Raw genomic sequence first — 27,500 nt, forward strand, 5'->3', positions numbered from 1 at the left:
GGTCAATGTAAATAGTCCGGTGGCTACAGGGGTTACAGGCTATATACAGGTTACAGGACAGGTTGACTATAGGCTACAGGTTACAGGCTACAGGATTACAGGCTACAGGTTACAGGTTACAGGCTACAGGTTACAGGCTAGGCTACATGTTAAGGCTATAGGTACAGGCTACAGGTTACAGGACGGGACATGTAAATAGTCCGAGTGGACGGGACTATAGACATGATTATAGTTAGGTTACAGATTACAGGCTACAGATTACAGGCTAATACAGATTACAGGCTACAGGCTACAGGTTACAGGCTACAGATTGTTGAGTTAGGCTACAGGTTAGAGGCTACATGTTAGAGGCTACATGTTAGAGGCTACACATTACAGGCAAAAGATTACAGGTTACAGGTTACAGGCTACAGTAAATAGTCCTGGACGGGACATATATGAGTGACTTGACTATAGCATATTATTTAGGCTATTCCTAATGGGATATATAGTTGTTGGTTTACAGGATACAGGCTACACATTACAGGCTACAGGTTACAGATTACAGGCTACAGATTAGAGGCTACAGGTTACAGGTTAGAGGTTACAGATTACAGGCTACAGGTTACAGATTAGAGGCTACATGTTACAGGCTACATGTTACAGGCTACATGTTAAAGGCAAAAGATTACAGGTTACAGGCTACAGGCTACAGGCAGGTTAGATACAGGCTACAGGTTACAGATTACAGGCTACAGGTTAGAGGCTACAGGTTACAGGCTACAGATTACAGGCTACAGGTTACAGGCTACAGGTTACAGATTACAGGTTACAGGCTACAGGTTACGGGCTACAGGTTACAGCCTACAGGCTACAGATTACAGGCTACAGGTTAGATTACAGGCTACAGATTACAGGCTACATGTTAAAGGCAAATAGGCTACAGTTACAGATTACAGGCTACATGTTACAGGGATTACATTACATTACATTTAAGTCATTTACAGGCTATCCAGAGATTACAGGCTACATGTTACAGGCAGGTTACAGGCTACAGGTTACAGGCTACAGGTTACAGGCTACAGGTTACAGATTAGGCTACAGGCTACAGGTTACAGCCTACAGGCTACAGATTACAGGCTACAGGCAAGAGGAGGTTATATGCTACAGGCTACAGGTTACAGGCTACATGTTAGAGGCTACAGGTTACAGGCTACAGGCTACAGATTACAGGCTACATGTTACAGGTTAGATGCTACAGGCTGCACAGGTTACAGCCATGTTACAGGCTACAGGTTAAATTAGGCTAGAGACTAGAGGCTACAGGCTACAGATTACAGGCTACAGGTTTACAGGCTACAGGTTACAGCCTACAGGCTACAGATTACAGGCTACAGGTTAGATGCTACAGGCTACAGATTACAGGCTAGAGGCTACAGATTAAAGGCTACAGATTACTGGCTATAGGCTACAGGTTACAGATTACAGGCTACAGGTTGTTACAGGCTACAGATTACAGGTTACAGATTACATTACATTACATTTAAGTCATTTACAGGCTTTTACAGATTACAGGCTACATGTTACAGGCTACAGGTTACAGGCTACAGGTTACAGCCTACAGGTTACAGCCAACAGGCTACAGGTTACAGATTAGATGCTACAGGTTAGATGCTACAGATTACAGGCTACAGATTACAGGCTACAGGAAGAGGCTACAGGTTAGATACTACAGGCTACAGATTACAGGCTACATGTTAGAGGCTACAGGTTACAGGCTACAGTTTAGGTTACACAGGCTACATGTTACAGGCTACAGGTTACAGGCTGCATGTTACAGGCTACAGGTTAGAGGCTACATGTTACAGGCTACAGGTTAAATGCTACAGGCTAGAGACTAGAGGCTACAGGCTACAGGCTACAGGCCTAATAGAAAGGTCATGTCATGCTATGATGACACTGTGATGTTTAGTCTTAATCTATTCCTGATTACATCCACGTTGTTCAACTTGCACATGAAATACCAGATAAACTGATTATTATTATTATTACCTGGGGGGGGGTCTTAAACCCAATCGATAGATTCAATTAGTTCATTACAGTAGCCTTTATGACCTCAAATTGTCACCCTATTTAATCATAGCCCCTATTACACCAAGTCAAAAGTAGTGCACTATATAGGGTGGGTAGCATTTGCGACATTCAACCTAATCGTTGTGTTATTTATTTATCGGTATCTCACCTCACAGTCGTAAAGATCCGTTAGCTGATCGATTATCCATTCCTCCAGATTCAGTCTCTTTCTCAATTCTTTTCGGTCATATTTCACGGTTACTCGCCCTTGCTTCCGAACAGGGGTCTCCGGTTCTTCGGTGGAACCGGCAGCTGCCGTCTGGAAATATACCCGGGGTTGAGGACTCGTCTCTGGGCTGGTAACCGCAGCCATGGTCTGTCGGCTGAAGAAGATCCTGGAAGTCCTGTTGGTAGAGCGAATTTATTCGCGTTGTTTTGTATTGTTCTCCGTGTTGTGTGGTCGTTAACGCGGTATTGATTCTACAGGAGCAGATAGAACATGTACCGAGTCAAGTCTCTGTTACGCTATTGTTCCCTTCTTTGCAAAAGAGCATGGCATTAGGTTCACTTCGTGGTTTCCAAATCAAAATCACCATCAAAAATAGACTATAAAATTGGCTTATTTCCACTGTGACAATTCGTCGTATAAAAATATAGCTATAGCAAAGTCTCCTGTTCAGTACAAAGAGAAAATATTCCATGCGGCTCTCCCGTCTGTGTCCTCGTGGTGTTGTAAAAACGTATGAAAAAGCGGTTGACTTGTCCGTTTTCCACTGATAACTTCACGTTACGTAGACGAAATAAACGATAGTCCTGATTTATTTACTATTTCCTCCTCTCTTCTTTCGCGTCTGTTTTTGGGCCCTTTCCGCGTCCTCTCTCTCTATTCCTTCAGTGCCTCCCTCTCTCCAAACGCAACTCCTCTAGTGATTGTCTCTCCCTCTCTCTCTCTCTCTCTCTCTCTATTCCTTCAGTGCCTCCCTCTCTCCAAACACAACTCCTCTAGTGATTTCTCTCTCTCTCTCTCTCTATTCCTTCAGTGCCTCCCTCTCTCCAAACGCAACTCCTCTTGTGATTGTCTCTCTCCTCTCTCTCTCTCTATTCCTTCAGTGCCTCCTCTCTCCAAACGCAACTCCTCTAGTGATTGTCTCTCTCTCTCTCTCTCTCTCTCTCTCTCTCTCTTCCTTCAGTGCCTCCTCTCTCCAAACGCAACTCCTCTAGTGATTCTCTCTCTCTCTCTCTCTCTATTCCTTCAGTGCCTCCTCTCTCCAAACGCAACTCCTCTAGTGATTGTCTCTCTCTCTCTCTCTCTCTCTCTCTCTCTATTCCTTCAGTGCCTCCTCTCTCCAAACGCAACTCCTCTAGTGATTCTCTCTCTCTCTCTATTCCTTCAGTGCCTCCTCTCTCCAAACGCAACTCCTCTAGTGATATGCCTCTCTCTCTCTCTCTCTCTATATCTCTATATATATATATATATATTTCTCTCTCTCTTTCCGTCTGCCACATATTTTAACACGTTCATTCGCTGCTAAAGACACCACAGCCCTACTACTAACCACAGCGTTCCTAGCTGGTGAATTTTATTTTGAGTCCCTGGAAACGTTTTTAATTGTTGGACATAAAAGAATGATAAAAACGCCAGTAAATCGTCTCCCAAGTTATTTTAATTTTGGAAATTAAATGTAAAGTAACGGTTGAAATGATGTATGTTTTAGTCAAATATTAAATTAAGTTTGGGCTTCTTTGCTGTTAATTTGCAGTCTACAAATTATTTGTGTTGTTGTTATGCCTAGTTAAATAGAGGTTAAATAAAGGTTAAATAAAGGTTAAATAAATAAAACATGTTACGGTCCTCTGACCATCCGCTCAAGAAGAACAGCATGTCGCGGCTGTTCCATCTAGTTGATGGTCCCTGATACATTCGCCAGTCGCCACTTAGTAGGCTACTTAACTTTCTTTGATCTATTCTCCAAGACAATCCATCAACACCACTACGAGTCTCCCTAACAGGGTTCATAGAAACAATTCCTCGATGAGTTTCCTCTCCATAGCGGAATAGATCATATCTCCTTCCCTAGTTGAACATGTTTGGGTAACCTAGGTTACACGACGTCAGTCTATGTTGAATATAAATTGTGACCCGCAGATATATTTTTTTTCATGAAATAAATTGTTTAATTTGCACAGAAGACAAATGCAAAACATGATTTTGAGAATTAAAACAAATGAATAAATAGATAACACCTAGATTTACACCAATAAACCCTTAGGGGCTGAGATAAAAACACTGAACGCTTTCCAAATCTCTCTCTCTCAATTCAATTTGATTCAATGGGCTTTATTGGCAAGGGAAACATGTCTCTCTCTCTCTCTCTCTCTCTCTCTCTCTCTCTCTCTCTCTCTCTCTCTCTCTCTCTCTCTCTCTCTCTCTCTCTCTCTCTCTCTCTCTCTCTCTCTCTCTCTCTCTCTCTCTCTCTCTCTCTCTCTCTCTCTCTCTCTCTCTCTCTCTCTCTCTCTCTCTCTCTCTCTCTCTCTCTCTCTCTCTCTCTCTCTCTCTCTCTCTCTCTCTCTCTCTCTCTCTCTCTCTCTCTCTCTCTCTCTCTCTCTCTCTCTCTCTCTCTCTCTCTCTCTCTCTCTCTCTCTCTCTCTCTCTCTCTCTCTCTCTCTCTCTCTCTCTCTCTCTCTCTGTCTGCCTCCCTCCCTCCCTCCCTCCCTCCCTCCCTCCCATAAGGCTCTTGTCCAAAGCAGTAAACTACATAGGAAATAGGGGGGTGCACAGATGGAGTGATGGTTTCAACAGGAAAATAAAGGATTGTCTCTGTTAACAGCATGCAGGCGTGTGTGTGTGTGTGTGATCACATTTTTTCACTGGGGTTTGTATCGTATCGTTTAACAGCAGCAATAGATACCCTGGCAAATGTGTTTGTGAGAGAGAGAGAGAGGGAGGGAGAGAGAGAGAGAGAAAGAGAGAGAGAGGGAGAGAGAGAGAGAGAGAGAGAGAGAGAGAGAGAGGGGGAGAGAGAGGGAGGGAGAGAGAGAGTCAGCCATCCGCATACCATGATGATTCAAGCAACATCTCTGAGTAGTTGCATACACACACGCACACACAGTCTGTCAAAGTCGTTCCATCCCCCACTTTCACTCTCCCTACAAGTCTATGGTTGATATTCCATGTTACCATTTCACTGGTAAGATATAAAATGTATTGTGTCAGTTTGTGTTTGAATAAGGCTTGCTGTCTGGGTTTACTGAACTGTAAGATTCACCTACTGAATTATTCAGGTTTCATGTCTTGTTGCTATGGTGTGTGTGTGTGTGTGTGTGTGTGTGTGTGTGTGTGTGTGTGTGTGTGTGTGTGTGTGTGTGTGTGTGTGTTTGTGTGTTGTTTGTGTGTGTGGTGTGGTTTGTGTGTGTGTGTGTGCGTGCGTGTGTGTGTGTGTGTGTGTGTGTGTGTGTGCGTGCGTGCGTGCGTGTGTGTGTGACTGTGTGTGTGTGTGTGTGCGTGTGTGTGTGTGTGTGTGTGTGTGTATGACACATGAAAGAATTGTGACCTGGATCAAGCTAAAGCGGTGTTATAATTGATACCTATTAAACATCCAAGGTTCATCATGACAACAAATATCGACGATCAGCTTTTTATGTTGTCCTTTCAAAATACAGTGAGCAGAACCTTTAATTAAATAAATCAATAAAACAAGATCTAAGGTAAACTAAAATCAGCTTTTTTCCAATCTTAACCATATAAACACTAAATTGTCTTTAACAACCAGCTGATCTCCAAGCCATTCGATCACCAAACATTTATGCATTGCAATTATTCTTCCCCCCCCTGTTTTGCACTGATGATGGTAGCCAGCTAATGTGGGAAGTCAAGGTGTTCCCATTCTGGACCATTTCATGTTTCTGACGGACCCATTTCTCAGTGGGGGGATGGAGAGAGGCAGGGGCGGTAAGGAGTCATTACTCAGCTGTGCCTCACAAGTAATACAACAAATTATATATTACCAGTGCGATCGTATGCAGGGCCTTCGGAAAGTATTCAGACCCCTTGACTTTTTACACATTTTGTTACGTTACAGCCTTATTCTAAAATGGATTAAATACATGTTTTTCATTCAGCAATCTACACACAATACCTCTATGATGACATCACAATACCCCTATAATGACATCACAATACCCCTATAATGACATCACAATACCCCATAATGACAAAACAAAAACAGGTTTGACATTTTTGCAAATGTATTAAAAATAAAAACCAGAAATACCTTATTTACATAAGTATTCAGACCCTTTACTATGAGACTCTAAATTGAGCTCAGGTGCATCCTGTTTCCATTGATCATCCTTGAGATGTTTCTAGAACTTGATTGGAGTCCACCTGTGGTAAATTCAATTGATTGGACATGATTTGGAAAGGCACACACCTGTCTATATAAGGTCCCACAGGCGACAGTGCATGTCAGAGCAAAAACCAAGCCATGAGGTCAAAGGAATTGTCCGAGACAGGATTGTGTCGAGGCACAGATCTGGGGAAGGGTACCAAAACATTTCTGCAGCATTGAAGGTCCCCAAGAACACAGTGGTGTCCATCAATCTTAAATGGAAGAAGTTTGGAACCACCAAGACTCTTCCTAGAGCTGGACGCCCGGCCTAACTGAGGAATAGGGGGAGAAGGGCCTTGGTCAGGGAGGTGACCAGGAACCAGATGGTCCCTCTGACAGAGCTCTAAAGTTCCTCTGTTGAGATGGGAGAACCTTCCAGAAGGACAACCATCTCTGCAGCACTCCACCAATCAGGCCTTTATGGTAGAGTGGCCAGATGGAAGCCACTCCTCAGTAAAAGGCACATGGCAGCCTGCTTGGAGTTTTCCAAAATACACCCAAAGACTCTCAGACCATGAGAAACAAGACTCTCCGGTCTGATGAAACCAAGATTGAAATCTTTGGCCTGAATGCTAAGTGTCACGTCTGGAGGAAACCTGGCACCATCCCTACGTTGAAGCAATGTGGTGGCAGCATCATGCTGTGGGAATATTTTTCAGCGCCAGGGACTAGGAGACTAGTCAGGATCGAGGGAAAGATGAATGGAGCAAAGTTCAGAGAGATCCTAACTTTAACATTGAGGCTGTACCTGCTTTAAGTTACAGTTTTACTGTGAACACTGAGACTGTAGCCGCTTTAAGTTATAGTTTTACTGTGAACACTGAGACTCTACCTGCTTTATGTTACAGTTTTAACTGTGGCCAGGTTGGCTACTGTGGCTATTTGACCATAATCTAGACCTACAGAGTGGCCTACCATCAAACACAATGGGGAAAATGCATCCCATAATATTTTAACATGGAAATACTGCGCTGTCATTCAAGCCTACAGTAGCAGCCGATGTGTGAGGTTCAGTGTCGGCCAACATTCCATCAGACTGTTGAAAATAAACAGGGCTTGACATTAACCTGCTTATCCACTCGTCCTTCAGACAAGGAGGTGACTGAACATGGCGTTGTGCTGTTAGATGCAAGAAACCACTTTAACAAAATAAAAATGCATTATTATTCCCATACCACTATTACGGAAAATCAGACACATTATGTTACCCTCTGCCTATTGGCTACTAGCTTAATCAAGCCGGTCTCAAAATACAACACTGTCCCTTTAAGACAGAACAAAAGTTCTTACCATTTAAAATGTACATTTTGTGCTCTTGTTACTCCTTACTGCTGACTACAAATGATCTATAATGTGAACATTGAGGCTGTACCCACTTTAAGTTACAGTTTTCCTGTGAACACTGACTGTACCCACTTTAAGTTACAGGTTTACTGTCCCTTTAAGACAGAACAAAACACTCACTAGATGTCTAGAAATGTACATTTTGTGCTCTTGTAGGAAGCAATCACTTTACTGCTTACAGTTTAACTGTAACTCACTAACTAGCCAAGGATATGCAAAATGTGCAGCTTTCACTTTTACAGCTCTACTTTAATCTCAAAACAGGCCGTCTACTCATGCTGTAAACACAGTCCAGTTCAGAGTAAATGACACAGAACCATATGTCAATGGTCTATTTACATATTGGCCTAATGCAACTCTGATTGGTTACCGCTCAGATTATTTTGAACATGACTTGAAAACTTAAGGCTATGCAATATTAACCAATTAAAAACAGTACTTACAACGAGGTGTGTGCAGTAAGCTATGCCCAATACATTATCACTAATGGCTTTGCCCTGCAAATGCATTGTAATTGTATTTCAATATTTAAGTTCGGCTAGATGATTAATAGATCCATTGTTGTATTACGTGAGGCACAGCTGAGTGAGCACACATTCAAATAATTTGCTTTTTATTTTACTGGGCCTCCAGGTGATGGTCAGTCTCAGCGGAGGGCAGACCATATGAACAGGTTTAGCAGTTGAAAATGCTCACAGCAGAGAGGGTTTTCCATGACCTTTCCAACCGCTCTGCACTCACAGGAGAGAAATAAACTGGGCTCCAAATTCTCTCCATTCATTAAAATCACAATTTAACCAACACCCCATCTATTGTTGTGACTACCGGGACCTACCATTTAACCAAAACCCCATCTATTGTTGTGACTACCAGGACCTACCATTTAACCAACACCCCATCTATTGTTGTTACTACCGGGACCTACCATTTAACCAACACCCATCTATTGTTGTGACTACCGGGACCTACCATTTAACCAACACCCATCTATTGTTGTGACTACCGGGACCTACCATTTAACCAACACCCCATCTATTGTTGTTACTACCGGGACCTACCATTTAACCAACACCCATCTATTCTTGTGCTGGACCTACCATTTAACCAACATCCCATCTATAGTTGTGACTACCGGGACCTACCATTTAACCAACACCCCATCTATTGTTGTTACACGGGACCTACCATTTAACCAACACCCCATCTACTGTTGTGACTAGGGGACCTACCATTTAACCAACACCCCATCTATTGTTGTTATCGGGACCTACCATTTAACCAACACCCCATCTATTGTTGTGACTGGACCTACCATTTAACCAACACCCCATCTATAGTTGTGATTACCGGGAACCATTTAACCAACACCCCATCTATTGTTGTGACTACCGGGACCTACCATTTAACCAACACCCCATCTATTGTTGTGAAACCTACCATTTAACCAAAACCCCATCATTGTTTCAAGCCTACACCAGCACCCCATCTATTGTGTGAGGACCTACCATTTAACCAACACCCCATCTATTGTTGTGACTCGGGACCTACCATTTAACCAACACCCCACATTCCGGGACCTACCATTTAACCACACACTATTGTTGTGACCCACCTCAGACTACCGGGACCTACCATTTAACCAACACCCCATCTATTCTTGTGAAAATTTAAACATTGTTGTGCTTACCGGGACCTACCATTTAACCAAACCCCATCTATTGTTGTGACTTATACCAGGACCAACACCCCATCTATTGTTGTGACTCGGGACCTACCATTTACAACACCCCATCTATTCCTTCAGACAAGACCTACCATTTAACCAACACCCCATCTAGTTGTGACTGAACATAACCTAAAACCCCATCTATTGTTGTGCTGACCCCATCTATTGTTGTACTACCAGGACCTACCATTTAACCAACACCCCATCTAGATGACCTACCAACCAAACCCCATCTTTAACCGGGACCTAATTTACCCCAAATTAACCAACACCCATCTATTGTTGTGACTAGGACCTACCATTTAACCAACACCCCATTATTCCCATACCCATCTATTCTTGTGACTACGGACCTACCATTTAACCAAAAATTGTTGTCAGACCTACCATTTAACCAACACCCATCTATTGTTGTGACTACGTGGGACCTCATTTAACCAACACCCCATCTATTGTTGTGACTACTGACCTACCATTTAACCAACACCCCATCTATTGTTGTGACTCAGGACCTAAATAACAAACCCCATCTATTGTTGTGACTACGGGACCTACCTTTAACCAACACCCCATCTATTGTTGTTACAGACCTACCATTTAACCAACACCCCATCTATTGTTGTGACTACCGGGACCTACCATTTAACCAACACCCCATCTATTGTTGTGACTACCGGGACCTACCATTTAACCAACACCCCATCTATTGTTGTGTGACCTACCATTTAACCAACACCCCATCTATTGTTGTGACTACCGGGACCTACCATTTAACCAACACCCCATCTACTTGTGACTACCAGGACCTACCATTTAACCAACACCCCATCTATGACTACCGGGACCTACCATTTAACCAACACCCCATCTATTGTTGTGGACCTACCATTTAACCAACACCCATCTATTCTTGTGACTACGGGAACATTTAACCAACACCCCATCTATTGTTGTGATATGACCTACCATTTAACAACCCCATCTATTCTTGTGACAGACCTACCATTTAACCAACACCCCATCTATTGTTGTGACTACCGGGACCTACCATTTAACCAACACCCCATCTATTGTTGTGACTACCGGGATACCATTTCAACACCCCATCTATTGTTGTGCCGGGACCTACCATTTAACCAACACCCCATCTATTGTTGTGAAACTACCATTTAACCAACACCCCATCTAGTTGTGACTACCGGGACCTACCATTTAACCAACACCCCATCTATTGTTGTGAACCATACCATGTCAATCTATGTTGTGACTACCGGGACCTACCATTTAACCAACACCCCATCACTACCGGGACCTATTGACTACCGGGACCTACCATTTAACCAACACCCCATCTATTGTTGTGACTACCGGGACCTACCATTTAACCAACACCCCATCTATTGTTGTGACTACCGGGACCTACCATTTAACCAACACCCCATCTAAGGACCTACCATTTATGCAATATTGTTGTAACCTACCATTTAAAACACCCCATCTATTGTTGTACTACCGGGACCTACCATTTAACCAACACCCCATCTATTGTTGTGACTACCGGGACCTACCATTTAACCAACACCCCATCTATTGTTACTACCGGGACCTACCATTTAACCAACACCCCATCTATTGTTGCGGGACCTACCATTTAACCAACACCCCATCTATTGTTGTGACTCGGGACCTACCATTTAACCAACACCCCATCTATGGACCTACCATTTAACCAACACCCCATCTATTGTTGCAAATTTAACCAACACCCCATCTATTGTTGTGACTACCGGGACCTACCATTTAACCAACACCCCATCTATTGTTGTGACTACCGGGACCTACCATTTAACCAACACCCCATCTATTGTTGTTACTACCGGGACCTACCATTTAACCAACACCCATCTATTGTTGTGACTACCTAGGACCATTTCAACACCCCATCTATTGTTGTGACTACCGGGACCTACCATTTAACCAACACCCCATCTATTGTTACTACCGGGACCTACCATTTAACCAACACCCCATCTATTCTTGTGACTACCGGGACCTACCATTTAACCAACACCCCATCTATTGTTGTGACTACCGGGACCTACCATTTAACCAACACCCCATCTATTGTTGTGACTAGACCTACCATTTAACCAACACCCCATCTATTCTTGTGACTACCGGGACCTACCATTTAACCAACACCCATCTATTGTTGTGACTACCGGGACCTACCATTTAACCAACACCCCATCTATTGTTGTTACCGGGACCTACCATTTAACCAACACCCATCTATTGTTGGGACCTACCATTTAACCAACACCCCATCTATTGTTGTGACTGGACCTACCATTTAACCAACACCCCATCTATTGTTGTTACTACCGGGACCTACCATTTAACCAACACCCCATCTATTGTTGTGACTACCAGGACCTACCATTTAACCAACACCCCATCTATTGTTGTGACTACCAGGACCTACCATTTAACCAACACCCCATCTATTGTTGTTACTACCGGGACCTACCATTTAACCAACACCCCATCTATTGTTGTGACTACCGGGACCTACCATTTAACCAACACCCCATCTATTGTTGTTACTACCAGGACCTACCATTTTCTTGTGACTACCAGGACCTACCATTTAACCAACACCCCATCTATTGTTGTGACTACCGGGACCAGGAGAGAAACCAACACCCCATCTATTGTTGTTACTACCAGGACCTACCATTTAACCAACACCCCATCTATTGTTGTGACTACCAGGACCTACCATTTAACCAACACCCCATCTAACCGGGACCTACCATTTAACCAACACCCCATCTATTGTTGTGACTACCGGGACCTACCATTTAACCAACACCCCATCTATTGTTGTGACTACCGGGACCTACCATTTAACCAACACCCCATCTATTGTTGTGACTACCAGGACCTACCATTTAACCAACACCCCATCTATTGTTGTGACTACCGGGACCTACCATTTAACCAACACCCCATCTATTCTTGTGACTACCGGGACCTACCATTTAACCAACACCCCATCTATTACCGGGACCTACCATTTAACCAACACCCCATCTATTGTTTGTGACTACCCCATCTATTGTTGTGACTACCGGGACCTACCATTTAACCAACACCCCATCTATTGTTGTGACTACCGGGACCTACCATTTAACCAACACCCCATCTATTGTTGTTGACTACCGGGACCTACCATTTAACCAACACCCCATCTATTGTTGTGACTACCGGGACCTACCATTTAACCAACACCCCATCTATTGTTGTGACTACATCCATTTAACCAACACCCCATCTATTGGGACCTACCATTTAACCAACACCCCATCTATTGTTGTGACTACCGGGACCTACCATTTAACCAACACCCCATCTATTGTTGTGACTACCGGGACCTACCATTTAACCAACACCCCATCTATTGTTGTGACTACGGGACCTACCATTTAACCAACACCCATCTATTGTTGTGACTACCGGGACCTACCATTTAACCAACACCCCATCTATTGTTGTGACTACCGGGACCTACCATTTAACCAACACCCCATCTATTGTTGTGACTAGGACCTACCATTTAACCAACACCCCATCTATTGTTGTGACTACTATTGTTGTGGACCTACCATTTAACCAACACCCCATCTATTGTTGTGACTACCGGGACCTACCATTTAACCAACACCCCATCTATTGTTGTGACTACCGGGACCTACCATTTAACCCCATCTATTGTTGTGACAACTACCATTTAACCCACCCCATCTATTGTTGTGACTACCAGGACCTACCATTTAACCAACACCCCATCTATTGTTGTGACTACCGGACCTACCATTTACCCCATCACTACGGGACCTACCATTTAACCAACACCCATCTATTGTTTTACCTACCATTTAACCAACACCCCATCTATTGTTGTGACTACCAGGACCTACCATTTAACCAACACCCCATCTATTCTTGTGACTAGGACCTACCATTTAACCAACACCCCATCTATTGTTGTGTGACCTACCATTTAACCAACACCCCATCTATTGTTGTGACTACCGGGACCTACCATTTAACAACACCCCATCTATTGTTGTGACCCCATCTACCCCATCTATTGTTGTGACTACATCTATGTTGTGGGACCTACCATTTAACCAACACCCCATCTATTGTTGTGACTACCGGGACCTACCATTTAACCAACACCCCATCTATTGTTGTGACTACCGGGACCTACCATTTAACCAACACCCCATCTATTGTTGTGGGACCTACCATTTAACCAACACCCCATCTATTGTTGTGACTACCGGGACCTACCATTTAACCAACACCCCATCTATTGTTGTGACTACCGGGACCTACCATTTAACCAACACCCCATCTATTGTTGTTGACCTACCATTTAACCAACACCCCATCTATTCTTTGACTACGGGACCTACCATTTAACCAACACCCCATCTATTGTTGGACCTACCATTTAACCAACACCCCATCTATTGTTGTGACTACCGGGACCTACCATTTAACCAACACCCCATCTATTGTTGTGACTACCGGGACCTACCATTTAACCAACACCCCATCTATTGTTGTGACTACCGGGACCTACCATTTAACCAACACCCCATCTATTGTTGTGACTACACGGGACCTACCATTTAACCAACACCCCATCTATTTGTTGACTACCGGGACCTACCATTTAACCAACACCCCATCTATTGTTGTGACTACCAGGACCTACCATTTAACCAACACCCCATCTATTGTTGGACCTACCATTTAACCAACACCCATCTATTGTTGTGACTACCGGGACCTACCATTTAACCAACACCCCATCTATTGTTGTGACTACCGGGACCTACATCATTTAACCAAAACCCCATCTATTGTTGTGACTACCGGGACCTACCATTTAACCAACACCCCATCTATTGTTGGACCTACCATTTAACCAACACCCCATCTATTTTGTGACTACCGGGACCTACCATTTAACCAACACCCCATATTCTTTGACCTACCATTTAACCAACACCCCATCTATTGTTGTGACTACCGGGACCTACCATTTAACCAACACCCCATCTATTGTTGTGACTACCGGGACCTACCATTTAACCAACACCCCATCTATTTACCGGGACCTACCATTTAACCAACACCCCATCTATTGTTGTGACTACCGGGACCTACCATTTACCCCATCTATTCTTGTGACTAAGACCTACCATTTAACCAACACCCCATCTATTGTTGTGACTACCGGGACCTACCATTTAACCAACACCCCATCTATTGTTGTGACTACAGGGGACCATTTAACCAACACCCAACACCCATCTATGACTACCGGGACCTTCTTGTGACTACCGGGACCTACCATTTAACCAACACCCCATCTATTGTTGTGACTACCGGGACCTACCATTTAACCAACACCCATCTATTCTTGTGACTACCGGGACCTACCATTTAACCAACACCCCATCTATTGTTGTGACTACCGGGACCTACCATTTAACCAACACCCATCTATTCTTGTGACTACCGGGACCTACCATTTAACCAACACCCCATCTATTGTTGTGACTACCGGGACCTACCATTTAACCAACACCCATCTATTCTTGTACTAGGACCTACCATTTAACCAACACCCCATCTATTGTTGTGACTACCTAGGTTATTGACCTACCATTTAACCAACACCCCATCTATTCTTGTGACTACCGGGACCTACCATTTAACCAACACCCCATCTATTGTTGTGACTACCGGGACCTACCATTTAACCAACACCCATCTATTCTTGTGACTACCGGGACCTACCATTTAACCAAAACCCCATCTATTCTTGTGACTACAGGGACCTACCATTTGGTTTTGAAATATTGAAACCAAACCATATGATTTGAATGAAAAGTATTTGAATAAACATGAAAAGGTGACTGTAAGAAGCGTTCATCATTTCAAATTGACTAGATGTCATATTAAACAGCATATAAACACTCTAAATAGGTGTGGAGACAGACAGGGTGACTAAGAAAGAACTAAATTAATGATTTAGGCTATATTATTTAGGCTATATTATTTAGGCTATATTATCTAGGCTATATTATCTAGGCTATATTATTTAGGCTATATTATTTAGGCTATATTATTTAGGCTATATTATCTAGGCTATATTATCTAGGCTATATTATCTAGGCCATATTATTTAGGCTATATTATTTAGGCTATATTATTTAGGCTATATTATTTAGGTTATATTATCTAGGCTATATTATTTAGGCTATATTATTTAGGCTATATTATTTAGATTATATTATTTAGGCTATATTATCTAGGCTATATTATTTAGGCTATATTATTTAGGCTATATTATTTAGGCTATATTATTTCAATTATTTCAAGGCTTTAGCCTAGAAAGAAATACATTGTGAATAATTTGTGAGTGAGACACAATAGGCTGGCAGGGACATAAACCACTCAGCATTTAAACAACAATTTGTGGTATTCAATCATTATAGTCTATAAATTGCTTATATAGGCAGTGACTTACTTAGAATGAAATACAAATTAAATGAAAAATGACTTAATAGTGCCGCTGAATTAATTGTTAGAATAGATTTTTAGGATTCATTTTTAGAATTATTTTTTTAAATTAATTTTTAAAATTCATTTTTTGAATACATTTTTAGGAATAAATTTAAGAATAAATTTAAGAATAAATTTTTAAAATACATTTTTAAGAATACGTTTTTGAATACATTTTTTAAATTAATTTTTAAGAATTAATTTTTTGAATTAATTTTAAAAATTCATTTTTAAGAATTCATTTTTAGACTTCATTTTTATGAATGGAATTCGAATTCCAGCAGCAGAGAATATCCACACTTTCAAAGCCATTGGGGATAATAAACACCCTTCAGGATGCTCTTGCCAGGCTGGGCAGAGATGCAGAGTTGTTTATTTTTTTCTATAGGTAGTCCTAAAGGTTTTTATACAAAAATAACCCAATCAAAACAGAAAGCTCATTGAACGTGGGAATATGCCGGCCCTACTGGGCCAAAATCAATTATGGCCTATTGTATAGATAATAGAACAAAAATTAATCAAAAATTAAAAATTAATTGTCAAAGACTCCAGCCACCCTAGTCGTAGACTGTTCTCTCTGCTACCGCACGGCAAGCGATACCGGAGCACCAAGTCTAGGTCCAAGAGGCTTCTATACAGCCTTTTCCACATTGACTCTGTACCGGTACCCCCTGTATATAGTCTCCACATTGACTCTGTACCGGTACCCCCTGTATATAGCCTCTACATTGACTCTATACCATAACACCCTCTATATAGCCTCCACATTGACTCTGTAATGGTACACCCTGTATATAGCCTCCACATTGACTCTGTACCGGTAGCCTCCACCCTGTATATAGCCTCCACATTGACTCTGTACCGTAACACCCTGTATATAGCCTCCACATTGACTCTGTAATGGTACCCCTGTATATAGCCTCCACATTGACTCTGTACCGTAACACCCTGTATATAGCCTCCACATTGACTCTCTGTACCCCCGTATATAGCCTCCACATTGACTCTGTACCGTAACACCCTGTATATAGCCTCCACATTGACTCTGTACCGGTACCCCCTGTATATTGCCTCCACATTGACTCTGTACCGGTACCCCCTGTATATAGCCTCCACATTGACTCTGTACCGGTACCCCCTGTATATAGCCTCCACATTGACTCTGTACCGGTACCCCCTGTATATAGCCTCCACATTGACTCTGTACTGGTACCCCCTGTATATAGCCTCCACATTGACTCGGTACCGGTACCCCCTGTATATAGCCTCCACATTGACTCTGTACCGGTACCCCCTGTATATAGCCTCCACATTGACTCTGTACCGGTACCCCCTGTATATAGCCTCCACATTGACTCTTTACCCCTGTATATAGCCTCCACATTGACTCTGTACCAGTACCCCCTGTATATAGCCTCCACATTGACTCTGTACCGGTACCCCCTGTATTTAGCCTCCACATTGACTCTGTACCGGTACCCCCTGTATATAGCCTCCACTTTGACTCTGTAACACCCTGTATATAGCCTCCACATTGTACCGGTACCCCCTGTATTTAGCCTCCACATTGACTCTGTACCGGTACCTCCTGTATATAGCCTCCACATTGACTCTGTACCGGTACCCCCTGTATATAGTCTCCACTTTGACTCTGTACCATAACACCCTGTATATAGCCTCCACATTGACTCTGTACCGGTACCCCCTGTATATAGCCTCCACATTGACTCTGTACCGGTACCCCCTGTATATAGCCTCCACATTGACTCTGTACCGTTACCCCCTGTACATAGCCTCCACATTGACTCTGTACCAGTACCCCCTGTATATAGCCTCCACATTGACTCTGTACCGGTACCCCCTGTATATAGCCTCCACATTGACTCTGTACCGGTACCCCCTGTATATAGCCTCCACATTGACTCTGTACCAGTACCCCCTGTATATAGCCTCCACATTGACTCTGTGCAAGTAGACTACAGATGCATGCTGGTCCGGGCATGCTCTGAGCTGGTGAAGTGAGTGAAATTGGAGGGGGGGGGGGGGGGTGCTCCAGCCTTTGGGAATCTGTGGAGCTCTGTGCTCCAGTCAAATAGAGCACGCTCCACTCACATTCTCTGGTGGAGGGCTGAGAGCAGCAGAATAAGGGCCTCCCAGCATCCCAGTATCCCAGCATCCCTCCGCTCTCCCTTTCCTCCACTGACTCTGACCAAAAAGGGACACAGTCTTCCAGCTGATGGCGAAACTCGAGTCTCATTGCATTAATTCTGCCTCGTGCACAAATAACATCAACAACTCAAGCCCGTAGATCCACTTTCCTCCCCGTTCATTACTGCTGCAGTGCTTGTTGTAGCGTTGAGTGGAAGTAGGAAGAACGCTCATTTAATGGCTGATAAACGTGTTGACAGTGCCGAGTAAGAACTTAAACGTGAACTCAGTCGGCAGCTAGAAACAGCAGCTCTTTTGCTTTATTCTCTCGTCGTGGTTTTAAACTTTTTGAAAATCTCACTTCCTTTTATGCCTGCTACTTTACCACAGACCCGGTCATCTGAGACATCCAATTGGCCCGTGTTAAGCTAATGGGGCACTTGATTTGCTCTCTGGGTCTGCAGGGAAGGCAGAGTTTGTGGCTACGGACACGTGAAATGATTCACAATGGCAACAGTTCTGAGGTGCTGCTCAGAACAGCTCAGAACAGACAAATCGGATGCACCTATCGGCAACAGCCCCAAATAAATCATTAAAAAAAAGGAGCACAATAATTTATCGCCGTGGAGATTGACCAGTAGACCGCAATCGATTGTTGATGACCGCTGCTCTAGAAAGTTGAGTGAACTTCAAACATTAGTGCATTTTAAGCACTGATTCAACCACACAAAAAAACAACAGGGAGGTTTTTCAATGTCAAATAAAAAGCAGAAAGCTGAATATCCCTTTTAACGTGGTGAAGTTATTCATTACACTGTGGATGGTGTATCACCCAGTCATTACAAAGATACAGGCGTCCTTCCTAACTCAGTTAACGGAGACCAAGGAAACCGCTCAGGGATTTTCACCACGAGGCCAACAGTTACAGAGTTTCATGGTTGTGATAATGCCCTAGTTTTGTTGATGTATTTTTAACACTACAATTCAAATGGCTGCTGTAGTTGTGGCTATTTCCAGCGATGCTAAAAAAAAAAAAATGATGTCAAGGAAAATGAGAACTGGAGCAAGGTTGTGGAAAATCCCCAAAGGAAACTGTTTTACCTCTTTTTATCATGGAGAGAGAACTCCTGACAAAGGAGGAGGCCATCGCCAACCCCATTAAAGAGGAGGAACTCTACAGGAAACTAACCCAAACCACTTGAGGTTAGTACAGGGAGTACATGAACTCTGGCGTGTGTATATCTTCTCAGTAAAGAAGCGAGGGTAAAGCTTCTGATTGGAGGAATAACATGTTGTGTTCAAAGACAATCATCTGTTCAGTTTGAAGCTCATGGCTGACCAGAACTCAATTCAAGTTACAATTAAAGAACTACCGGAATCAGCAGATGACACGATCAGATGATACGATCAGCAGATGATACGATCAGCAGATGATACAATCAGATGATACGATCAGCAGATGATATAATCAGATAATACGATCAGATGATACGATCAGCAGATGATATAATCAGATGATACGATCAGATGATATGATCAGCAGATGACAGTGTTGTGACTGAGTTTCTGAAGCTGGATGTAAGGTGATGAGGGGCATGATAAGATACAAAGGTCAACTTACAAACGGCTTCTTTGGAGATCCTTTCGTTTATGTCGAAGCAGCCCCCATCAGCCCCCATCATTCATAACACGGTCTGTAAAGATGGGCCCCTCACTGGGTCCAAGTATTTTATGATGGACAAGGTGCTACGCATTGACAGGACTAGCTGATACAATCCCACAGGGGCACCCCCCTAGAGGGGGGTGTCAGGAGATGATAAGAGTACAGTCCTACTACACTGGACAGCATAAGGTGCATTGAGGAAACTTTTTCACACCATGTGCGGGACAACGATCCTGTCCCCATGAGTAGGGCAGACGTATCACATATCTCAGGCTGAAATGACAGAACGTGAGACTGAGATTCAAGAGGATAATTCCTCGGCTCCCAAGGACAAAGACAGAGTGAATGAAACATTGTCGTTGGTAACTGGTGAGCCAGAGTCTACAACAGTGACCTCTCATTAGAAGAAGAAGAAGAAGAAGAAGAAGAAGAAGAAGAAGAAGAAGAGAAGAAGAAGAAGAAGAAGAAGGAAGAAGAAGAAGAGGAAAGAAGAAGAAGGAGAAGAAGAAGAAGGAAGAAGAAGAAGAAGAGGAAAGAAGAAGAAGAAAGAAGAAGAAGGAAGAAGAAGAAGAAGAAGAGGAAAGAAGAAGGGGAAAGAAGAAGAAGGGGAAAGAAGAAGAAGGAAGAAGAAGAAGAGGAAGGAAGAAGAAGAAGAGGAAAGAAGAAGAAGGAAGAAGAAGAAGAGGAAAGAAGAAGAAGGAAGAAGAAGAAGAAGAAGAAGAAGAAGAAGAAGAAGAAGAAGAAGAAGAAGAAGAAGAAGAGAAAAATGCTTAAAGATGAAGCTGGGAAAAAGTGGCTACTGAGACTAGTGACAAAACTCTCAGGTTAATTAGAGACCTCGAAGACAGTGTAACTCTGGTTAATTAGGGACCTCGAAGGCAGTGCAACTCTCTGGTTAATTAGAGACCTTGAAGACAGTGCAACTCTCTGGTTAATTAGAGACCTCGAAGACAGTGCAACTCTCTTGTTAATTAGAGACCTCAAAGACAGTGCAACTCTCTGGTTAATTAGGGACCTCGAAGACAGTGCAACTCTCTGGTTAATTAGGGACCTCGAAGGCAGTGCAACTCTCTGGTTAATTAGGGACCTCGAAGGCAGTGCAACTCTCTGCTGAACACAAAAGAAGGCGGCCTTCATTCGTACAATCCGGAATCAATCAAACTCCCAAGCGGCCCAGGGTTCCAAGCGGCCCAGGGTACCAAGCGGCCCAGGGTACTCAGCGGCCCAGGGTTCCAAGCGGCCCAGGGTACCAAGCGGCCCAGGGTACCAGGCGGCCCAGGGTCCCAAACGGCCCAGGGTACCAAACGGCCCAGGGTCCCAAGCGGCCCAGGGTACCAGGCGGCCCAGGGTACCAAGCGGCCCAGGGTACCAGGCGGCCCAGGGTCCCAAACGGCCCAGGGTCCCAAACGGCCCAGGGTACCAGGCGGCCCAGGGTACTAAGCTACCCATCAGTCTGCAGTTAGGTCACCTGCAGACAAAAAAGGCTGATATGGAGGATGTCATTCTGGGGAAGGTGGAGACAAGTCTCCCTAATTAGCCAACCAGACCGAAATCATTGATGAATGGTGGAACATAAATGATTAAAATAATCTATATGTGTGTAGCCTGTGTTATCGGGTTCAGAGAAGGACTTATTTTACGTGAGCATAACCTCTGTCACTAACGTGGCTTTTCAAGAGAGTTAGCAATCTGCAGATACATTTATTTTAACGCCAACTATTGATACAAGTACATGTCTCAAACAAAACCCACATTCGAGACAGAAACTCAGGTATTAGAATACCTTGTACCATGAAACTTCCTCAAACCGTTAATCAGGCTAAAATGCTCTGGGACCCTCGTTGTAATCCTAGATGAATATTCATGAGCTCATCTGAATATTCAAAGCATTATAGGGAACAGGCAGAACAGTTATGGACTCTAATCTTGATTTTGTGTCCTTGTTTCTCTGAGACTGATTAACTTCTTCTCCTATGTCTGCCTTGAACGTCCCTGGATATTGTTGGGGATTAAATCAGAATAGTTGGGTAACATAGATGTTTTGTGAGATATTTCTCATGTAGAATGTATCTTGTTTGTACTATAGTGGTGGCCGGTTGCAGTTATCTGTTCTCTGTCAGGGTTCAGTAACTTGGGCCGCAGAGAGGGGAGAGGCCAAGCTTGTCTTCATATGTAAACATGTCTTTTAAACCAAGTGAAGGGATGATTGAGGGGGAACCAATTATCTCTTGGCTCCACAATGTCTGTGTGCCAGTCACTGTGTCTCCGTGAGCTTGTCCAGAATGGGGGTGTCTAAAATGACAATTGATATACATCCTAATGTCTTGGTACTATGTTGTACCAAGAACGACAAGTAGAACCTCGTTTTAGGAGAGCAAACTGAATGATAATTTATAGCTAATGCTGTCTGGCTATGGAATATTCCTCTCTCAAGTAAAGTCTTCCTTTGTAATGTTCCTAAGTTCTGTTATTCGTCATGTGAGTTGAGATGGGTGTGTCTTGGCTATAAATGATAGAATTGTTTTTGTAAGCACTCTCAGAGAATGTATTTATAGACACTGAATTGATCTGAGAGTCACAGGGCTATGGTGAAGCTCATATAATTAAATATGGACTCTGACTTGTGTGTGGTTTGCTCTCTCATGATTTGGTAAATACAGGAAATGTCCACTACAATATTCAGGAGGGACAGGGGAGAGAGCAGAGGGTGTGGATTGCTTATATACATGAAAAGACGTTCTCTCTGTCTCTTTAAATGCAATGGTATCATATGGAAACATGCCATTGACCTTGAATGTATATCAATTATATCTCTCTCACTATTGTCGGATTATATCAAACACTGTCATCTGATACCTTGTTTTATGACCATCTAAATGTTACGCTTAAAGAATGTGATCATCTTCACGGGCGATTTCAATATAAACTGGGAAAACAACATTTGCAGGAAAAAGAAACAACCTCAAACACGATTATTTCAACCCGACTCAAATAATACAAGGTCCAACCAGAGTAACAGTCACCCCCCCCCCCCCCGACTCAAATTGATCTGGTGTTTACTAACAGACCTGATCGAATAACTAAGTCCAGTAACTTACTAATATCTGACCACAATGTTACATTGGTGGTTAGAAAGATCACTAAAAAAAGAGATTTAATGTTTTAATATAATAATCTATTAATTAATTTAAGGTGCAACAGTACAAAAAAATCCTGAAAAGTGAGCAGAGTAAATACGGTGCAGCTATAAGTAGTGGTAGGTAGCGTAGCGGTTAGAGCGTTGGACTAGTAACCGAAAGGTTGCAAGTTCAAATCCCCGAGCTGACAAGGTACAAAATCTGTCGTTCTGCCCCTGAACAGGCAGTTAACCCACTGTTCCTAGGCCGTCATTGAAAATAAGAATTTGTTCTTAACTGACTTGCCTAGTAAAATAAAGGTAAATAATAAGTGAAATTCACTCTTCTGATCTGTAAAGCAATGAAGAATCAGTCTGGATTCTGAACATTTGACAAAGTGGATACCTCTTTTACTAGGAAATGTCAATGTAAACCGAGACGGGAAAACCTCTCTACCATGGCTCAACGAGGACCTCTGGAGGGCAGATGAGAGAACAGGACCTTTCCTTGAAACAGAAGCACTGAATTCTGATCAGAATGATAACAGAAATATATATAGTGGGGCAAAATAGTATTAAGTCAGCCACCAATTGTGCAAGTTCTCGCACTTAAAAAAGATGAGAGAGGCCTGTAATTTTCATCATAGGTACACTTCAACCAAGACAGACAAAATATAAATAGAAATCCAGAAAATCACATTATAGGATTTTTAATGAATTAATTTGCAAATTATGGTGGAAAATAAACTTTTGTTGTTGACCAAATACGTATCTCAATACTTTGTTATATACCCTTTGTTGGCAATGACAGAGGTCAAATATTTTCTGTAAGTCTTCACAAGGTTTTCACACACTGTTGCTGGTATTCCTCCATTCAGATCTCCTCTAGAGCAGTGATGTTTTGGGGCTGTTGCTGGGCAACACTTTAGACTCACTAACAGTGTCGCTTGCCATTTCATTCCTCATTGCTATGATTCACTGGTTAAGACTCCATAGTTATCCGATTAATGATTCTACGTCATGGATAATATGATTTGACGGCACCATATCTTGCCTTTCACATTATCATATAACATCACATTTTCAAACAGATCACCATGTATAACAGCTGTAATGATGACAACAACAACGTCCGTCCGTCCGTCATCACTTCTGTCCTCCCAGTGCTTCGAACACTGCTCTCAAGATGGCAGCTATCGCCACGGCACCAGGGTCAGGAAGGGTCACGTGTACTGTGGCGATGTAGCTGGCTCTCCCCGCCCTGGCTGTGAGGTCACGGGTAGACTCCGCCCCCAGTTCAGCTTTCTAGAGAGAGACAGAGAGACAGAGAGAGAGAGAGAGAGAGAGAGACCACTGTAACTGACCCAAACTTAAGGAAAGCTTTGACTATGTACAGACTCAGTGAACATAGCCTTGCTATTGAGAAAGGCCGCCGTAGGCAGACATGGCTCTCAAGAGAAGACAGGCTATGTGCTCACTGCCCATTGTAAAATACTACTTATGAATGGAATTGAGTGTTCGTACACATAGAAAAATTGTGATTTATCAAACAATCCTACAAGCATCATACGCACACGAGTACGAGACAAATACCGATGGGAGACAAATGCCGTTGCGAGACAAATGCCGTTGGGAGATAAATACCAATTGTTCGGTCTCAGTGCTCGACCTTGGCTACTCGCAACACCCCTAACTAACGATACGGTCAAAATCCTTTAAATCCTGTGGGGAATATACACAACGTCGTACCATGAAATAGCAACAACGGCACAACCAAAACAAGATAAGAAAAACAAACTAACTTTTCAGATAGTGAATAGGAGGTGCAGGTGTCAGATATTGAATACAACCAAAAGGTTTTATTTGGCTCACTCAGTTGCCGTTTGACTTAGTAAAAAATAAAACCATACAGGGCCGTCAGAAACTATTCACCCCTTGACTTTTTCCACATTTTGTTGTTACAGACGGAATTAAAAATGGAGATCGTCACTGGTCTACACACACACCATTATGTCAAAGTGGAATTATGTTTTTCAAAAGGTTTAGCTGAACTGTCTTGCATCACTAAGTATTCAACCCCTTTGTTATATCAAGCCTTAAAATAGGTTCAGGAGTAAAAATGTGCTTAACAAGTCACATAATCAGTCGAGCAGTGATTTTCAAAAAACACAGATTCAACCACAAAGAACAGGAGGTTTTCCCCTCAGAGAAGGACACTTCTTGGTAAATGGGTCAAATGTTTAACGAAGACATTGAATATTTATTGGATCATTATGAAGTTATTTGGATGGTGTATCAATACACCCAGTCACTACAAAGATACAGGCGTCCTTCCTAACTTAGTTGCTGGAGAGGAAGGAAACTGCTCAGGGATTTCAACATGAGGACAATGGTGACTTTAAAACAGTTACAGAGTTTAATGGCTGTGATAGGAGAAAACTGAGGATGGATCAACAACATTGTAGTTACTCCACAACACTAACCTAAATGACAGAGTGAAAAGAAGGAGGCCTGTACAGAATACAAAAAATCTTCCAAAACGTGCTTCCTGTTTGTAACAAGACACTAAATATTACAGTACTGACCTAACCAATCAGTGGCCAACAGCCCCTAGGGTTCATATTACTGTACTGACCTAACCAATCAGTGGCCAACAGCCCCTCGGTTCATATTACTGTACTGACCTAACCAATAGAAACCGTCCTGTGAGATATTACTGTACTGACCTAACCAATAGAAACCGTCCTGTGAGATATTACAGTACTGACATCGTCGTACACGTGGCCTGTGGTTGGACGTAGTGCCGAATTCTCTAAAATGACAGAGGTGGCATATGGTCAAGAAATGAACATTCAATTCTCTGGAAACAGCTCTGGTGGACATTCCTGCAGTCAGCAGGATGTGTTCCGGGAATAGCGTGCGTTTGCCCTTTTAAAGTGAGTCTTCAATCTTTACATTTACATACATTTACATTTAAGTCATTTAGCAGACGCTCTTATCCAGAGCGACTTACAAATTGGTGAATTCACCTTCTGACATCACCTTGGAAAACGATATTTGATGAGCCAATCTGTACTTTCTGTAAAAAAATAAAAAGAGGCACCGTCTCTAAAAACACACTCTGCTCAATGCAGTGTTTCAAATCTTCCAACAGAGCAGCCATCTTGGATTTACTATCATCTCAGTATTTTATAGTCTTATCTTTCACACATGCCTCTAATTTAACAATTTACTTTGTCGTTGTTTTGTGCTTCTATCCATTTTACCCAGCGAAGCCGTAACTGCTGCTTGACCCGGAAGCCAGCCGCAACAAAGTGTCGGAGGAAACACATTCCAGCTGGTGACGAGGTCAGCTTGCAGGCGCCCGGCCTACCACAAGGAGTCGCTAGAGCGCGATGGGACAAGGAGATCCCGGCCGGCCAAACCCTCCCCTAAGACGGACGACGCTGGGCCAATTGTGCGCCGCCTCACGGTTTTCCCGGTCATGGCCCAGCTGTAGCACAGCCTGGGATCAAACCTGGGTCTGTAGTGACGCCTCAAGCATTGCGATGCAGTGCCTTAGACCGCTGCGCCACTCGGGAGACCAATTTGCTGTACTTTTCTGCATGAAGTCCCAATGGAACTACAATAAAATAGAACTAAATCTTTACTTACTAATTTAATTATTACTCTCAAAAAATTCCAAAATTCACTTGGCACTGTGTACATGTACACACTCTCAAGCCAACGTTAATATTGAACCATTTCACAATTTGCATGGTAATGACCCCAAGTATGGTTAACTCATAGATCTGTGCCTAAGCATGAGGGCCCAGGTGTGTTGAATTTAGGCAGTCACCGAACTGATCAATTAGCTTTGTTCGTCAGGTGTGGTGCCCAGTTGACAGAAAATCCTGCAGTACTTCAGGTTGTCTACGCAACATGGTGGAATTGAAGAGATAGATCTAAGTACAGCCATCACATCAACACGGTGAAATTGAAGAGATAGGTTGAAGGTGAAGTGTACTGTACCTCCACAGCAGCCTGCAGAATGGCCATGTGACCACCAGGTGGCGATGTTGTCAGTCTCCTCAGTTCCTCCACTGCTGGACACAGAGCATCCAACTGGACAAGAGAGAGTTGAGATACTTTTACAAAAATATACAAAAAAATAAGCCCGATCATAGTTACATAGCAGCATATCCCCCCATCTTCTATTTACCACATTCCCCCCCTCTTCTATTTACCACATCCCCCCTCTTCTATTTACCACATCCCCCCTCTTCTATTTACCACATCCCCCTCTTCTATTTACCACATCCCCCCCTCTTCTATTTACCACATTCCCCCCCTCTTCTATTTACCACATCCCCCCCCTCTTCTATTTACCACATTCCCCCCCTCTTCTATTTACCACATCCCCCCCTCTTCTAT

General features: G+C 43.0%; 2 protein-coding genes across 2 annotated transcripts in view; both read right to left on the bottom strand.

Annotated features, from left to right (window-relative positions):
* Positions 1-3,020, bottom strand: part of LOC135529338 (protein phosphatase 1 regulatory subunit 14B-like) — a 65,749-nt gene extending 62,729 nt beyond the window's left edge. The window contains exon 1 of the mRNA XM_064958122.1: positions 2,222-3,020. Within this exon, the coding sequence (XP_064814194.1) occupies positions 2,222-2,425 (204 nt within the window). The 5' untranslated portion in view covers positions 2,426-3,020. The remainder of the gene's footprint in view (positions 1-2,221) is intronic.
* Positions 3,021-23,781: 20,761 nt separating this feature from the next.
* The window catches only part of tkfc (triokinase/FMN cyclase), a 25,024-nt gene continuing 21,305 nt past the window's right edge, over positions 23,782-27,500 (bottom strand). Inside the window, 2 exon segments of the mRNA XM_064958123.1 lie at positions 23,782-24,392; positions 27,099-27,191. Of these exon segments, the coding sequence (XP_064814195.1) occupies positions 24,234-24,392; positions 27,099-27,191 (252 nt within the window). The 3' untranslated portion in view covers positions 23,782-24,233.

The sequence above is a fragment of the Oncorhynchus masou genome, unplaced genomic scaffold (assembly GCF_036934945.1).
Source record: "Oncorhynchus masou masou isolate Uvic2021 unplaced genomic scaffold, UVic_Omas_1.1 unplaced_scaffold_1136, whole genome shotgun sequence".
NCBI classification, from domain to species: Eukaryota; Metazoa; Chordata; class Actinopteri; order Salmoniformes; family Salmonidae; genus Oncorhynchus; species Oncorhynchus masou.